Consider the following 16961-nt stretch of genomic DNA (forward strand, 5'->3'; position numbering starts at 1 on the left):
CTGTATATTTATTATTATTATTATTATTATTATTATTTATTTTTTCAAACTAATCCTGTTCTTTTGAACCTTCTATTCATTAAAGAATCCTGAAAAAATATATCTCTGTATAATTTTAAGCAGCACAACTGTTTTAACAATAATAAATGTTTCTTGAACAGCAAATCAACATATTTTAATGATTTCTGAAGGATCAAGTGCCACTGAAGACTGGAGTAATGGCTGCTGAAAATTCAGCTATGCATCACAGAAATAAATTACATTTTGCAATATATTGAAATAGAAAACAGTTATTTTAAATTGTAATAATATTTCACAATATTACTGTTTTACTGTATTTTTGAGCAGAAGAGACTCCTTTCAAAGACTTAAACATCTCACAGACCCCAAAATTCTGAACAGCAGTGCACTTAATAAATATTTGTCTCTCTGTTTTAGATGGTAGATTTAGGTCTTGTCCTGCATCAAGGCTCATATTTCCGTGACTTGTGGAACATCCTGGACTTTATAGTGGTTAGTGGTGCCCTGGTGGCGTTCGCCTTCACGTAAGTGTCATCAAGGCCCCAGCGCTCATGCCTCACTCCTCTCTCCTCTCCTGCTTGCTGCCTCTCCTCGTCCTTTCCTGTCTTGCTCCCTACAGGTCAAACGCCTGTGCAGTCGGCACAGCTCTCCGCCACCCTGGAGCGTCAGCCTGCTACCCATAAAACCCAGCTCTCTCTCTCTCGCTCTCTCTTTTCTCTCTCACCATTTCTCTGCCTATGCATTAGCCATATCTTTACCCTGTCTTTTCCTCTCCTTATCCCTCCTCACATTAAGCCCCAGTTTGGTAATATCTCACCAAATATCCCCACCCTGCCCCACCATGCACAACATTTGGCCCAGTGCCTATCCAGTGGGCGTGCTTGGGCCCATTTCCATGAGGGTGATAACCCTACCTGGGCACCTGTAACCCTTTAGTGCCCAGGAATCTTTGGAGCATCCAGCCACACTCACCTCAGGTATTTCTACACTCCATTTTTACGCCACATACCTGGAACCGAACATGAGGAAAACAGACAATAAGAAGAAAGAAACAAGAGAGCAAGGGGGAAACATTTAAGGGACCTTATGCTACAGTTTTGTATCGTTGATAGTCTATTTATAATTACTTAAAACTATTTTTTATTGTTTTTCCCTGAAAATTTCTTACCCTTAAGCAGAATTAAACAGGCTTCTGTACCTCTTTATTTAGGATTCATTTATTAAATGACCCCTCTTATGATTGACTGACATCTTTGCATGTGAAATGAGTTATAATGATTATTCGTGTGATGAGGGTTTATAGTTGGGTCCAGTGTAGTCACAGTCCATGCAGAAATGAGCTGTTTAAACTCTTAAGATCACACTGAAATGATCAGGAATCTTGTTAAACAAACTGCTATAAATAAAGGCAGGAACAACAAAGAAGGGATTTATGACTGGCAATCAGGATAGCTGACAAAGGAATAAAAATGTTCCAGGTCGTGTATCTGATCGCAGCGGAAGCATACAGCCCAGCTACTGGACTGAGAGAGTTACTAATATGAGGGAGAGGTCAGAAAGGTGCATCTGTTAATATGAAACTGGAAAAAAAATGCATGCAATATGCTCTTTTCCATACTTCGTAAAGAGCATGAGAACAGATTCTGGGAATCAACATGTCAGATGACCTGAATGAAAGCATGAATGGAAGAAACATGAACCCAGATCATTTTTTTTCTTCTTCCTGAAATACCAGAATCTGAATGCTTTGAAAGAGTAATGTTATATGATTCTGTTTATGTGTTTGTGTATATCCTCCTCAGTCCCTGAACAACTGTAAATGTGATTGCACACAAATTCTTCTCCACAAAAAAGTCCATATGTGACCCTGGACCACAAAACCAGTCATAAGGGTCAATTTTTCGAAATTGAGATTTATACATAATCTGAAAGCTGAATAAATAAGCTTTCCATCGATGTATGGTTTGTTAGGATAGGACGTGATGCAACTATTTGAAAATCTGGAATCTGAGGGTGCAAAAAAATCTAAATATTGAGAAAATCGCCTTTAAAGTTGTCCAAATGAAGTTCTTAGCAATGCATATTACTAATAAAAAAATTAAGTTTTGATATATTTACTGTAGGTAATTTACAAATTATCTTCATGGAGCATGATCTTTACTTAATATCCTAATGATTTTTGGCATAAAAAATCAATAATTTTGACCCATACAATGTATTTTGGGCTATTGCTACAAATATCCCCCAGCGACTTAAGACTGGTTTTGTGCTCCAGGGTCACATATGCAATGCAGTTCCAGACTGGCTTGGTCCTTTAGGTGGACATACACACAACACATGACATGTACATTGCATAATGGGAATGGCTGTCAGATTCATATTCATATGTCAGAAGAATTCATTAATAAAGACCTGTTCACATAAGTCTGACCAATTAAATGTGAAAGTGTAAAATACCTGCAAATAATTTTGCACTGCATAGGTGTTCATGCAGAGTCTGATGCTGAAATTCCCATTCTCATTTAGTGTATTTTTTTGGCATCTGAACACTAAAAACTGGAGTACGATATTTCAGACTTTGTGTGAAGTCGTTTATGGAGATGCATTTTGTTTTTAAATGTTTTTTATGCCACATATTAAGACCTGATGTGGTTATAGTTTTATATATATTTTTCTAGAACTCAAATTTGAGTTATAGGGCATGAAACAGTAGAAACAATAACATATAAAGAAAAAATATAAATTGTTTGAGGGGACAAACAGAGCTTGCAAACTGCATTGATTATCTTTCCCAGCATGACTTTCTTAAAGAAATCACCTTGAATCCTTGAGTATTGTTTTTCCCTTACCACCAATCCCACCCAACCTCACTTCCGTTTGCACCCACATCTTTAGCTCCTGCATGAAATAAGTTTCTTATTAGGTGATTCATAAAGAGGCGTTTGGATGTGCCTGCCTGTCCCAAAAACAAACAAAAAAACACTGTAAGCAGTCTTCCTATCATCGCTAGATTCTCCAGTTTTCCTTTCTCTCCCTCCCTCTCTCTCCACACAGTGATGGTGAGCTCAGAAGGGCAGGCGCTCTGGGGTGACTGGCGCTCCCTGGCTGTGAGCGTGGGAACAGTTCCCATATCTCTGTTATCTCTCACAGAGTCTGTTTTTAACTTTTTTACTCAATTTCAGGGAGTGACTCATATCTGTGTGTATGTATCTGTGCATGTTTATTTAGTATTTTGTGTACAGAGTCCAAAATTAGCACTCGCAGAGCGTCAAATGCAAGTAAAGTGGCTTTGGCGTGTAAATGAACGTGTAAATGACCCATTTTCTAGATACTGGAAAATGTAATTTCGTGACCACCACAGACAATAATGCATGGTTGAAATGACAAAGTATGGAAAAGATCAATACTTTTCTCAATTTGCCAGCCAAGGCAGGTGTAGCAAAAGGTTAATTTTGGACCCTGTTTGTATATATGTACTTTTGTATTTGTATCTAAATTGTTTTAAGTGTTCACACTAGATTAGGTGTCCACATATAAAACAAACCAGGAGCTCTGCCATTATTTTGTGATTGTATTCTCTGTCTCATATTGATATTTTTCCTGCTTCAAAAACCCCATTCTTTCCCTGTGCCTTTTTTCTGTCTCTGTGTGTGTTTTGTGTCTTTGTATGTGTCTCTGGCTCTGTCTGTCTCTGTCTTCCTGTCTCTGATCATCTCTCAACACCTACAGCGGAGGAGGCGGTGGGGAAGGAGAGGGGTAATGTCTCTTTCTTTCTCCCTTTCCCCTCTGTTTGCTCTTATTGCCTGTCCTTCTCATCACACGCCTGTCCTCTCCTTCTATAGACTGATCTGTCTGTCTGATTGTTCGTCCAAACGTCCTCTCACCACTTCCCTCACACATAGGACACAAGCCAAGGGCGAAGTCATGCCATTCTTTAGCCAGCTGCGGTTACTCAATCTTACAGCTAATCATCTCTTGGTACTTTCTACAGTATGTGGACACCTAAATGTGTTAACATACGTGTTTGTGTCTATGTGTACGTGTGTGTCTCTTTGTTTTTGTGTCGGCCTTCGAATACGATTTCTCTAAAACATCCAATAAGTGTGGTATGACTGATATACATCAGATTAAATTGTCATGAATATGTGAGTCTATAATAAGGGCCCTTTTTATTTTGGAAAGCAGCTTTAAAATTAAATTAAATTAAATTAAATTAAATTAAATTAAATTAAATTAAATTAAATTAAATTAAATTTAATTTAATTTAATTTAATTTAATTAAAAAATAAATAAATGATCCTGTTTTAATTAAAATTTATATTTTTAAATAAATGTGACTGGTATAGTGTGAATAGGTAAACCAATGTGCACTTTATTATTTTATTTACATGTATTTTTATACAAATTATTCATTTTTAAATATAAATTTATTATAGATATATTTATTTAAATATTTTATTATTTATATTTTTATTTGAATATTATTTACAGACATGTAAAATACTCCTTTAAATATAATTTTTAAATACAGGTTAAATTACAGGGTATATTATATTGCATTTCAATCTGTAATGTTTTTATATTTAACTTTTTATGTTTATATTTATACCTTTTTATATATATTTAAAGATTTTTATATATATTTAAAGTGCACTTCATCAGATGACTGGACACAGGTGGTCCTTTCATAGAATGACTCGCCTAACATTACAGGGACCTCACAACTAGATCTGGACATTATAGAAATTTAACAGATTAGACCGATACACTTGCAGAGTGATTTCATAGCATAGGGAGACATACAGAGGAAATGTCAGGTGATGTTCTATATACAGATCATTTTTGCAGAGCTGCTCATGTAAAGCAGCGAAACAAGACAACACGGAATGCATTAGGACCTCTTAGGGCCGGACAGGGTCTTTGCCCAGAGAGATAACACTATAATGGGATTACAGACAATCAAACTGCTCACCTCCTAGAAGGGCACTGTCCAATTGAGATGTGTATCACCATTTTGATGATCACAAGATCCAATTAGGCAGTCTATTTGTTGCGGTAAAACGTCAGCTGAGAGAGAAAGCAAGAGAGAGAGAGAACCTGCATAACTACAAAGTTCAAAGAAACTGATGCCAGTATGCACTTCCCTATGCTGGAATATAGAGTCAGAAACATGGATAACAAATACATAACATATGCGTTAAAACATAGTGAATCAGTTGGCTATTTGCTTCTATTCTATAACATTCTAGAAACAATAAAATGAGACTCAATTTTTAAATTAAATAATACAAATAATATATTCATAAAAATTATTAATAATAACAATTGTCAGAATTATTAATTCATATGCCAAGAAGTAGAGTTCATTCATATTTACCATTAGGCTGTTCTTGGTTTTCAAGCAACGTGGCTACTTGATGTGATAATATATAGAATGTGTGATCACCGGTGTGCATTAAAACGGCTTTGAATGCAGCTCATCCAATCAGAAATGAGTCTTAACTATCTGTTTATATTGGTGACGACGTATTTCTTGGTGGGCCATTTAGTATACAAAGGTCTCTGCATAAACATCTCATCCTTGCTTACTACACACCTTTCAACAGGTGTACTCTACTTTTACTAATAGGGTTGATTGGCAAAAAAGACACATTGGAATAGGACAGATGCACTGAACGCGCAAATATAGCATGTTTGAGTAAGCTAGTGGCACAGACAAGTAAGTCATGGAATCGATCCAGATCATCTCTAGATGACTGAGACAACTCTCTCGTGCCTTAGAGAGATGTTTGTTGAGAAGGTCTATGTGTGTTTAAGCCACACAGTTGTCCGCATTTGCTGATTTGAACCTGTGAACTGGTTGAGCTGACAGACTTGAGCCTGCTGTAGAATAAATCTGTATCAATCGCGGACTCCAGCAGAGCTTCGGGTCTCCATTGCCCTGATGGTGAAGTGCTTATGGTCACATGACAGTACCATGTGTCTAAATATGTGCTCTAAAGCACTGGATCATGAGATCATGATGAACAAGGAGGCATGGCAACTAACTCCAGAAGCTGTCACCTTAGCAATGAAGTCACATACAATATGGCAATGCATGATTAGGCCTACTACTCAAATAGATTTAGATTTGTGTGAAAGTGTGCATATGTGTACGTTAGTGAGTCTCAGCCTCAGACAGCATGCCTACAGACCACCCACAGTCCTTTCACTGACCGCCTGATGCATATTGTACACTAAAAAAAGGCAAGTTCAGACTGACATTGATAGGCTAAATTTTATGAAAGTGAACAACTGAATCCCTTCACGAAGGGCCCTTCCAGAAGTCCGTTACATGTGATGGTCACTTAAAGGTCCCCTGAAATGCTTAGAAACACGCAGCGTTACGCTGTGTTGACGTCATTTTAACTGAAACAGGAAGACAGGGCGGGACATATCAAGCAGCCCCGCCCCTTTTAAAATAGCCAATAGCGTTCGTTTATATCACAGCTTGGGCTAGAACCGTTCAGAGCCGTTGAGCTCCGTAAAGCCGCGTTTGACAGGGTATGCCAACCACAATCTCATCCATATTGCAATAAAATATTGCATTCGGTGTAGAATTCAAATAGCGCAGATACATTTTGTGGTGTGCCCACTCGCGCATGTGATCCGCTCCATGCTATCGTGTCTCTGGACCGGAGCAGAGTGTGTGTGCGGTGGTTTGTATGACACAGCGCGAAACCAGACTTCTTTTTTTCCTCAATGGAAAGCATATTTACACTGTTTGAATCGTTCCCTGTTCCCTGTTCCCTGTCCCCTATACAGTGGACATTCTAATTCTAATGCTGTGGACAAGTGACCGATTTCAGCCGCGGATTCAGCGTCTATTTTATAGTGTAGGGGGCGGGCGCTGCGTATTCTAGAGAGCATTTGATTGGACAGAAAGTTTGATGAGAAGTTGAAGTACGATGTGATGTAAAAAAAAAAAATAGTTGAGCCGTTTTGATGGAAGTGAGGAACTGAAAGCTTTGAATGCTTATATCTTCTAAATGCGAATTTTGTCACTGTTTTGGAGCACACTGCCGTATAGATAACCTTAAGACTAACATATTGATACTAACACCCAAAAAACGTTAATTTTGATTTCATGGGGACTTTAACGGAAGTAATTTTCGTTTGTGATTATGTGATCTTCGGTCAGGAGATCTTGCGATGCTTTTTAAAGCAAAGTTGGGGTTGATTTCGAGTTCACATACAAAGTAAATAGAATAGGCTAATTAAATTAGTCTATTTTAATGTAAGACCGAATATTGTTCGTCAGTGATAGAAATATGATTTAAGATGGTAGTGCAAGCAAGTTTAGTTTGAAAAGGTTTAAAAGTAAATAAGACACAATTAGACGGTATTTGAATAAAATAATAATAATAATAAGAAATGTATTTGCAACTACTGATGGAGTGCTGAATGTTGCACGCACGCTCAGCGTTGTCAAGGTAACATTTGGTCAGTCATTCCCTTCGCCAAGGAAGTTCCAAACGCTTATACGAGACAGTAATGCCCTACACCCTTCAATGAACACACTTCAAGGGCTCTGCCCTTCGAAGGGAGTAGGGCGTAGGGATGCTCACTTCCGTTTGGAATTCGCCCACTATTTACATTTTAAACTGTATGTAAACACTCGCGTTACCTAGGCAACTACTGACGCGTTTGTATTATGAGCCCTGTTATCAACCCCACAGTGGAAAACAAAATGATATGAAATGGAGCAGTTAAGCAATGAGAATGGTTCGGCCCGATGGTGGAAAAGCAGCTGATGCCATTTGCAGTAATTCCCAAGATTTGATTGTTTCCCAAGATTTCTTTGCAGAATCACGGGTAATGCATTTTTTCACAAGGGATTCTGCTGTTAGACATGATTAATTAACAAAATACGTTTAAATAATGTGGGCTTCAACATAATAATGCAGCATAAAACAACCTCGTAACTAAGTCTTTTTTTTTTTTTAAGGTTTATAAGTTAATTTTAAGCATCAGTTCCACTATGGTAACCACTTCTGGAACCTAACTGTTGCACTCCATTGTGGTAAAATTTATTTTAAAAAACCCCGCCCATAAACATAACACAAAAACAAAATGGACTGTGGTTGATCACGTTACATGTCAGTCAGGCGGTCACTTCCTGCCTAATAGAATAAGCTGCAAGGAGGACCAGACGTTTTGCCGCAAGTCAAAAGTCTGGCTATATAAGGCTAAATGTTCTGCTGGCGTAGCTTATGTATTGTTTACAGTTTTGTAAATGATATAAATGGGTAAGTGAACACAGATGTATGGGTGTGTGGATGTGCAAAGGGTAACAATTCACAAGCTTGCACCGTTATTTCTCTCTTTTTACTGTATGTGTCTCATATTAATGTATTTCTTCCTTCAAACTCCCTTTCTCCCCCGTGTCTTGTGTGTGCGTGTGTGTATGTGTGTCTGATTCCTCTCTCATCTCTTCAACTGCTCACACCTACAGCGGAGGCAGCGGGTAATGTCTCTTTCTCTCTCTTTTTCTCTCTCTTTTGCTCCCTCTTTTGCTCTTAATGCTTGTCCTGGCAAATACACCGCTTTCCTCTCTTTCTTTTTTGGATTTGTCTCAATGTCTGTCTGCAAGTCACCCATCTCTTCTATCACTCTGTCACTGTTTCTGTGTTAACCACCCGTGGATGATCATTCAGTCCACGTAGTTCTGATGGGGGGGTTTGAGATGTCCCTCACCTCTGCACCCATCACTCTAACAGCACTTCTCTGATGGATGCTTGTTTATGCTTGACAGTGTGTAACCACATCTGCTGAGAGGGCAGGATTCGGCACGGCACTGGAAATCTAGAGCGCTGCCCTCTGTCCTTGACACTGAGACAGAAGAGGAGAAGAGAGGACAGGGAAGACAATAAAGATGCAAAATACATAAAGAGAGAGATAAATATATATCTATATTTTATACAGTGAGGTCCAAAAGTGTGAGAATCTTTTTTTTTTTTCATTTAAATGTGGAAATGAACAAAGTTGGGAGGATTTAGACAAAGAGAAGTCACCTAAAATAAATAAATGTTGGCTTTGTATGTGGAACAGAACCAAATTTAAGACGTCATTCCTTCACGAAAGAAGCAACGGTATCCAATTCATGAGTGCATCAGTATTACTTTACAATAACGTTTAATTTGTTGATATTAGTTAATGAATATTAATCATTTGATAGCATAAATAACAATATATTTTACTGCATTTACTCATTTATGTTTATTTGCTTATATATACTACCATTCAAAAGTTTGGGGTCAGTAAGATTTTTTTTCTTTAAGAAGTTAATAGTTTTATTCTGCTTGGATGCATTAAATTGATTAAAAGTGACAGTTTTTTTTTTAATTGTAATATTTCACAGTATTACTGTTTTTACTGTATGTTGTAAAATAAATGCTGGATGAGCATAAGAGACTTCTTCCAAAAACATTTCTATTCAAATTTTTACTCAAACCTTAAAAGCTGACAAAATCAATTTCAATTACAAAAATGTTGTATTCATTTTGAAAAAAAAAAAAAAAAAAAATAACTTTTAGACCCCACTGTATGTGATTCTAAGAAAAAAGCATCATTACATAAATTTGTTTTGCAGTGATATAAATCAGTGTACAACCACACTTTCACATAGTTTAGTCTTCAATGTACAACTTGTGCATTTAGCTTGCTGGTCACTAGCTGCACATCTGCCGTGCAACAGCTGTACACATATCTGGTGGATGGCTGTGCTTGGGTACCACAAGAGCGACGTGCAAATTGTCAAAATTTTAGGCCAGAAAGTCTTCAGATTGACTAGGTTCATGGTGACACGGTTCTTCACCCTACAGAGCCAGGGCTGATCGGTAGAAGCTCCTCCTCTCTGGAGTGACTGTGTTTCCAGGTCCTTTTATATGTTGTGTTTGCCAACGGACAAGCCCACAAACAAGAAAGAAAGAGGTTTGGCTGGGCATTCTGCAGCAGGGATGCCTGAATCTGCTCTGTATGTTTCATGCTGTCGTCATGGCAATGTAATGAAACCAGCCAGTGTTCCTTGGGAAAAGAGGTACAGTGGTGGTTCCAGCATGGGCTGAGAGAGTACAGTGGATATTACATCCACTGATCTAGTTTTCAGTACAGCATGAGCCACACCAGCGAGTGTGTGTGTTGTGAGATTGACTGTGTGCATTTTAGTATCTGTCTATCCTAAGTGCTGTGAAATGGGCTTGATTGTCTGGCTACAACAGGCTACATTCTCAGTGAGGAGACACAGATGAGATTCCTGATTGCCTGGGAGTAAATGTGTGGCTGTAGCAGGCATGTTTCATTGTTTTAACAGCCTGAGCTACTAACTCACCCCTAAATTGTTTGTGTGCAAGACCAATTACCCATGTAGCCTAACACTTCCTGCCATTTCACTTTCTAACTGGTGTGTGTGTGTGTGTATTTGCAGAGGAAGCAGCAAGGGGAAAGACATCAGTACTATCAAGTCCCTGCGTGTGCTCCGAGTACTGCGGCCTCTGAAAACCATCAAGCGTCTGCCCAAGCTGAAGGTACCTCTGTGTTTGGCTGTTTTTGTTCCTCCTTGTGTTGACTGAGTTTTGCCTGTTTACAGAGGATGGTTGTGTTTTTTCACTACATGGGCTTTATTTTTCTGTGTAATCTGTTTCTGGCTGTGTTTGACCAGACTGTTTTTAATTTGTTTTGTCTGGTTTTCAGACCTTCTTTGAATTTGTGTATTTATTTGTATCACTTACTGATTTATCTGTCTTTGGCTGTGTTTCTTTAGAGTTTTCACATTTGTTTATTAATTTCTGTTTTTATCCGTTTTTTTTTTTTAAGTAAATACAGTTAATCTATTTTTGTACATTTTGATGCTGTTTTGTTTTATCTAAGGGTTGTGGGATTTTTTAAAATTTTCTTTTGTCTCTTGTCTCGGTCTTTTTTTTTTTTTTTGCTGCATTTCAGGAATTTGTTTTATTTTGTGTTTTTTATTTGTTTTTGGTTTGTTTAGTTTGTTTGATTGGTTTGCTATAACTCGGTTTCTGTTTTTATGATAATTTATTAGTTTTATTTAAATGTGTTTGTAAAGTTTTGATGCTATTTTGTTATATCTTATAAGGTTTGTGTTTGGCTGTCGGGCTATAATTTAATTTCTGTTGTTCATTCTCTGTGTTTTTTCAGGCTGTTTTTTGATTGTTTTATTGCTGCATTTTAGGGTATTTAATTTATTTGTTTGGTTTGTTTCAGTTGGCTAATTCTATTTTTATGCATATTTATCAGCCTTATTCAGTTGTATTTTTACATTTTGAAGATATGTTGGTTTGTGTTTTGTCTTATAAGGCTGAGTTTGTGTTCTGCGTTTGAATTTGTCTCTTCTCTGTTTTGTCTATTTTCAGGCTGTCTTTGACTGTGTGGTGAACTCTCTGAAGAATGTGTTGAACATCCTCATTGTCTACATGCTGTTCATGTTCATCTTTGCTGTGGTGGCAGTGCAGCTCTTCAAAGGCCGTTTCTTCTACTGTACCGATGAATCCAAGGAGTTGGAGCGTGACTGCAGGTGAGACAAAACACACACACAGAAACACACTGATGAACAGATACATTGGCATGTTATTCTAAAAGCATTTTGTTGTTAGGGGCGAGTATCTTGTCTATGAAAAAGATAACGAAGTGCGGGCGCAGAAGCGGGAATGGAAGAAATACGATTTCCACTATGACAATGTGCTCTGGGCCCTTCTCACCCTCTTCACCGTTTCTACGGGAGAGGGGTGGCCACAGTATGTATACATCTCAATACCTAACCTAATTTCCAATGTATGTACCCAATGATTTAAGCCAATTGTGAAATTGCTTCTGTTTTCTAATGTAATGTTTTCACTACAAATTACAATTTGAGTAAAGTAGAAGTTGTTTTACATGGCATATCTAAGGACTTGCTACAGTTACCTAAAAGATTTGACATTATCAATGCCTCATGTTTTTGCCACTCTCCAGGGTGCTGAAACATTCAGTGGATGCGACCTACGAGAATCAGGGCCCGAGCCCAGGTTACCGGATGGAAATGTCCATCTTTTACGTGGTGTACTTCGTGGTCTTCCCCTTCTTCTTCGTCAACATCTTCGTGGCTCTTATCATCATTACTTTCCAGGAGCAAGGAGACAAAATGATGGAGGATTATAGCCTGGAAAAGAATGAGGTGAAGGACATATCAAATGGATGGTTTTTAAGCCAAATTAACTTTCTTTATGCATAGCGCTGGCATTGGTCTCATTTATATGGTGTATTATCCAATAATAATACATATCTGTTTTGTTTTCAGAGAGCCTGCATAGACTTCGCCATCAATGCTAAACCGCTCACGCGCCACATGCCTCAGAACAAACAAACATTCCAGTACCGCATGTGGGAGTTTGTGGTGTCTCCTCCATTTGAATACACCATCATGGCCTTGATTGCCCTCAACACCATTGTCCTTATGATGAAGGTGTGGCAGTATTTCACTTTAGTACATCTGACTTTATATATTTTGAGAACCAGACTTCCAGTGGATAGTAAATTTGCTTTTAAAAGATTGCAATGGTACAAATTAACAGTTGCAGAGTTTATAGTCTCTAGCATTGTTAGTTTACCAGCACATTCGGCAAATAAATTAAAGTCCTGAAAATTTTTTTTACAAATTTCTGTACTGATGTTCTACAAAGTTTGCACTTTTTTGCAGTCCATTTACCAACATTTGAGACCTTTCTAAATAAGGTTTAATACAGTTTAAATATGTTGTGTTTGATTAGTATGATGGAGCATCAGATGCCTATGAAGCTGTGCTAGCCAACCTGAACATGGTGTTCACCTCACTTTTCTCCATGGAGTGCATATTAAAGATCATTGCCTTTGGAGTTCTGGTGAGTCTACAGTACAGTTTTCTCATGCTTAAGTGTATGTGTGTGCGTGTAGGGTCCAAAATCGAAACGGTCTCATTTTGAGAGACACAATTACACACATTTACATACAAAAATCACATTGTCAGATTCAAACTCAGCATTGCACAAGCAGATTTATGAACAGATCAAGCATGAGAGAGAGAGAGATCAAAGAGGTTGCGTTCTGAAGTAGATGGCAAAAGGTTTGGGACATGGAAGCGCAGGACACGAAGGAAATGGTTGTAGTCAGCTCAAAGTCATGCCATGAAGATAGTGAGCTAGAGGGCACACTGAAGTGTTTAAGAGTGGAAGATGGTAAAAGAAGGACAGATTTCGAGCGAAATTAAGATGACGGGTATGGTGAGTGGTTGATGGAAAGAGTTACGCACACACACACATACACACACTTTGCACTGATGCCCCTGTTCCCATGCAGCTGGTTTACTGAATGGGCCTAATGCACTGTTTTCCTGCAGGCACTCACTTGGCAGCTCACAAAAAGGCCATCATGTTCAGCATCTGGGCCACTAGTCTTCTAGGCATCCACCCTTTTTGTACACAGGGTGAGGGAGAGCAAAACTCAATGAAGGAATAAGGGCTAAAAGGGGGAAAGGAGACGTTTCATTAGCACCAGAGAGTGAAAATTAATTGTTTGCTCCTTTTTCTGTCAGCGGGTCACTGAGTTTGTGTGTGTGTGTGTGCTAAGCGTAATCCTCCTTTAGCCCGACTGACAAACGCATCTATGTCTTTTTACCACAGAACTACTTCAAAGACGCCTGGAACATCTTCGACTGTGTGACTGTACTTGGCAGCATCACTGATATTTTAGTCACAGAGCTAGGGGTAAGTGTGTAGCAGAAGGGCTGCCATCTGTGCGTGCGTATGTGCGCGTTTGTTTGTGTATCCTGTCTGTACGCTTGTGTGTATTTCCGTATGTGATTGAGAGACTCTCAGCAGGATCTTCTCTTGCTCACTGAGGTGTAAGGAACTCCTAAAAGTCTTATATAATCGTCCCAGTTGGTGTGTGAGGCAGATCAGTGAGCCAGTGGTGCTCAGTGGCGAGGGGGGTCTGTTACTCTTCCAGCTTTGTCATTTATCCCCGAGCCAGATCAAACTGACCTACCAGTAAAATCAATGTTCTCAAATGTTAACATGTATTCATAATGCAACAAACAATGATGGCCATCTCTAAAAAATTAGTAAAACATGTTAGTGTTTGTGTATATGTGTTTTATTTTTCTTGGTTTCACAGCAGATCATCAGCACTTCAAAGACCCCATGGAATCAAAATTGACCATAAATTAGTCAAATCTACACATTCAAAAAGTACTGTTCTTTTCTAGGAAAACAGGCCAAAAATATTGACGACTCATGAGAATGTCCCGTCCCCCAAATGCGATTAGCAAATCATGGTTCATGGCTGTAATGTAAATAAAGTCTGTTGCCTGTTTAATAATAATATAAAAAAAAGAGAGACAAGCCCTTAAAAATGTGTGGCCCAAACTACCTGTTTAAATAGAAAGTTAACATAGGAAAGAAAACTGCACTAATCAAAGCATGGTCTTTAAAAATGATATATATATTAAAATTTGGAAATATAATATTTTTATGTAGTTATTTTGAATTTTTATTTTTTATTTATCTGGAGAGTTTAGTTGCATCATTTGGTCTATAATAATTAGAAATGTATTATTTATTTGAAAATGCCATTTTTATGTATTTATTTTGATATGTATTATTTATTCATTTTGAAATGTATTATTTTAAGGGTTATTTTTTCAAATGTTTATTTTATGGGGTTATTTTTGTAAATTTTTTTAATTTATATTTTTAAATGGGGGTGAGTGTAACGGAAGCCAGCGAGTAAGTGCTGTGCAGGTAAACCTCACTCCCCTGATCTCAAGAGATGCACTAGCGACTAATGCTAGGGGCTGCAGTCTTTAGCCTCCTTGTTAGTGCGTCTGCCTCCCATGCCGGAGACCCGGGTTCGAGACCTACTTGGAACAAGAACGAGGTGTGGCGGTGAGGACCCGGGAGAGAGGGGTTACACAAGCATATCGATGACCTCAAAGCAAACACAAATGGGCTTTTATGGTGTCTTTTAAAGGGGTCATATGATGCGATTTCAAGTTTTCCTTTCTCTTTGGAGTGTTACAAGCTGATTGTGCAAGTTCGGGCTCTGTCTTTACATTTATGTTGAAAGCTGAAGCTGGCGATATTGGTAAGGGGCATTACATTTCCGACGAGTGCTTGCGGTGTTCGGCCAATCACAATGCACTGGGTCAGCTGGCCAATCAGAGCAGACTGCACTTGTCGGAAGGAGGGACTTTGTAGAAAACGAAGCGTTTGAGAGAGGCGGGGCATAGAGGACCTACAATAATGTACAGTATTTGAAAAATAATGTGTTTTTTGAACATTAAAGCATGTCAACATATTCTGTTACACCAAATACACAAAATAATGATCTTTAAAAAAGCATCATATGACTCCTTTAACAGAAATGTGATGTGAAATACTTTATGATATGGTGTGGTTTTTGTTGTTGTTGTTTTTTTGTTTTGTTTTGAATTCTATAAGCCCCAGTCCTGTTCCTGGAGATCCACCTGAAGAGTTCAGTGCTGATGTTTCATTAAAATTGTAATTAAAGACTGAAGTCTGATCTCCAGTTACATGACTGACAAATATATATGTATTGATAAAAGCTTTTCAAACTGCATTGAATGCATATGAAAAGTGCATCATTTTAAAAAGAAACATTTTTTGTTATAATCAACCTTTATTTGAATCGAAAGGTTTGTTGATATGAATAATGATAATTCATGTCTTGTTTTATCTTTGTTTTACATGCTTTCTTTAAACTCTTCTTTATGGCGGCTTTTCCCTCTGATGACTCCATCCAATCAAAATGCACTATGAATCTCATGTGTATATCCATGACCTGACCTGACCAATCACAATGGTTGTTTAATCAACCTCCAAAAATACTGCTATAAACCATGCTTCTGCAACATCTACATGTAGATGGTTTGTAATTTTTTTTTGTAGTAATGCATCTAATGCATCTGTTTCCCTGTGGCTGATGATGATATAATGATGCATGTGCTCGAGTCATGATGACCTTTCACCCCTGCTTGTCTAACAATATGACAAACCCCTCTCAGTTGAGGTGTAATTGATCCGTAGCACACAGTTGAAACGTTTGGTGTTTCTCCGCAGGTTTCCTGAATGCATGTTTTGCTTTTTTTGCTGACAGGGAACGCTAGTAATTATTGTTTCTGAAACTGCATCTTCATACAGAAGATGCATTCAAATACATCAACACACACATAGATGTAAGTGTATTAAAGACATTTAAAGTATGAATTTAAATTAAATTATGAAGGTAGAGATGGCGTTAAATCCACCGTGAACTCGTATTCTATTTTTGTTTCCCTGTATTTCTGTGCTGCTTAAAGGACAATACCGTCAGTTTCAAGAAGTCAGTTTCTTCCCCTCTGTTTCAATAAAAGTGGGGAAAAAATGCAAAACTTTCCCACAACTGACTGAAATGTGTCCTTTAACCCAGCACATGTGTCCCTTGTCTTTGCTAGTGCCCTCTGTTGGTCATTGTAAGCTATTAGTGTGGTTGGCATGATTCCACGTGAATCTACAGATCAGTGCATTTGGTTGACTGAAGCAAGAAGTTAGGGTCTGTGCACTCCCTTCCCTAATGAGAACTCTTTTACAGTATTTTGTTTTATTATATAATTATATATTTTTTTGTATGAGTTGCTGCCTCCTCCCTTTATCTTTGTCTTTTCCCCTTTTTCACCATTGGATATGCTGAGCCTGTTCAGTCTTGTCAGTTTGAAACTTGTTTTTTTTTTCTTTATTGGTTTCTCCTTGTTTTATTTTATTCCTTCCTTATGTCCTTTTTTCCTTCTATCTATCTATCTTTCTTTCTTTCTTTCTTTCCTTCCTTCCTTTTTAATTTGTTCACAATTTGAAATCAAATGTTTTAGACTGACA

General features: G+C 37.9%; 1 protein-coding gene across 1 annotated transcript in view; it reads left to right on the forward strand.

Moving 5' to 3' along the window:
• LOC107689683 (voltage-dependent P/Q-type calcium channel subunit alpha-1A-like) overlaps window positions 1-16961 on the forward strand; it is a 123098-nt gene that overhangs the window by 66060 nt on the left and 40077 nt on the right. Inside the window, exons 26-34 of the mRNA XM_016487803.1 lie at window positions 439-545; window positions 8516-8527; window positions 10487-10586; window positions 11433-11593; window positions 11673-11813; window positions 12031-12232; window positions 12356-12520; window positions 12825-12935; window positions 13713-13802. Of these exons, the coding sequence (XP_016343289.1) occupies window positions 439-545; window positions 8516-8527; window positions 10487-10586; window positions 11433-11593; window positions 11673-11813; window positions 12031-12232; window positions 12356-12520; window positions 12825-12935; window positions 13713-13802 (1089 nt within the window). The remainder of the gene's footprint in view (window positions 1-438; window positions 546-8515; window positions 8528-10486; window positions 10587-11432; window positions 11594-11672; window positions 11814-12030; window positions 12233-12355; window positions 12521-12824; window positions 12936-13712; window positions 13803-16961) is intronic.

Source organism: Sinocyclocheilus anshuiensis, unplaced genomic scaffold, assembly GCF_001515605.1.
Source record: "Sinocyclocheilus anshuiensis isolate Anshui unplaced genomic scaffold, SAMN03320099.WGS_v1.1 scaffold813, whole genome shotgun sequence".
NCBI classification, from domain to species: Eukaryota; Metazoa; Chordata; class Actinopteri; order Cypriniformes; family Cyprinidae; genus Sinocyclocheilus; species Sinocyclocheilus anshuiensis.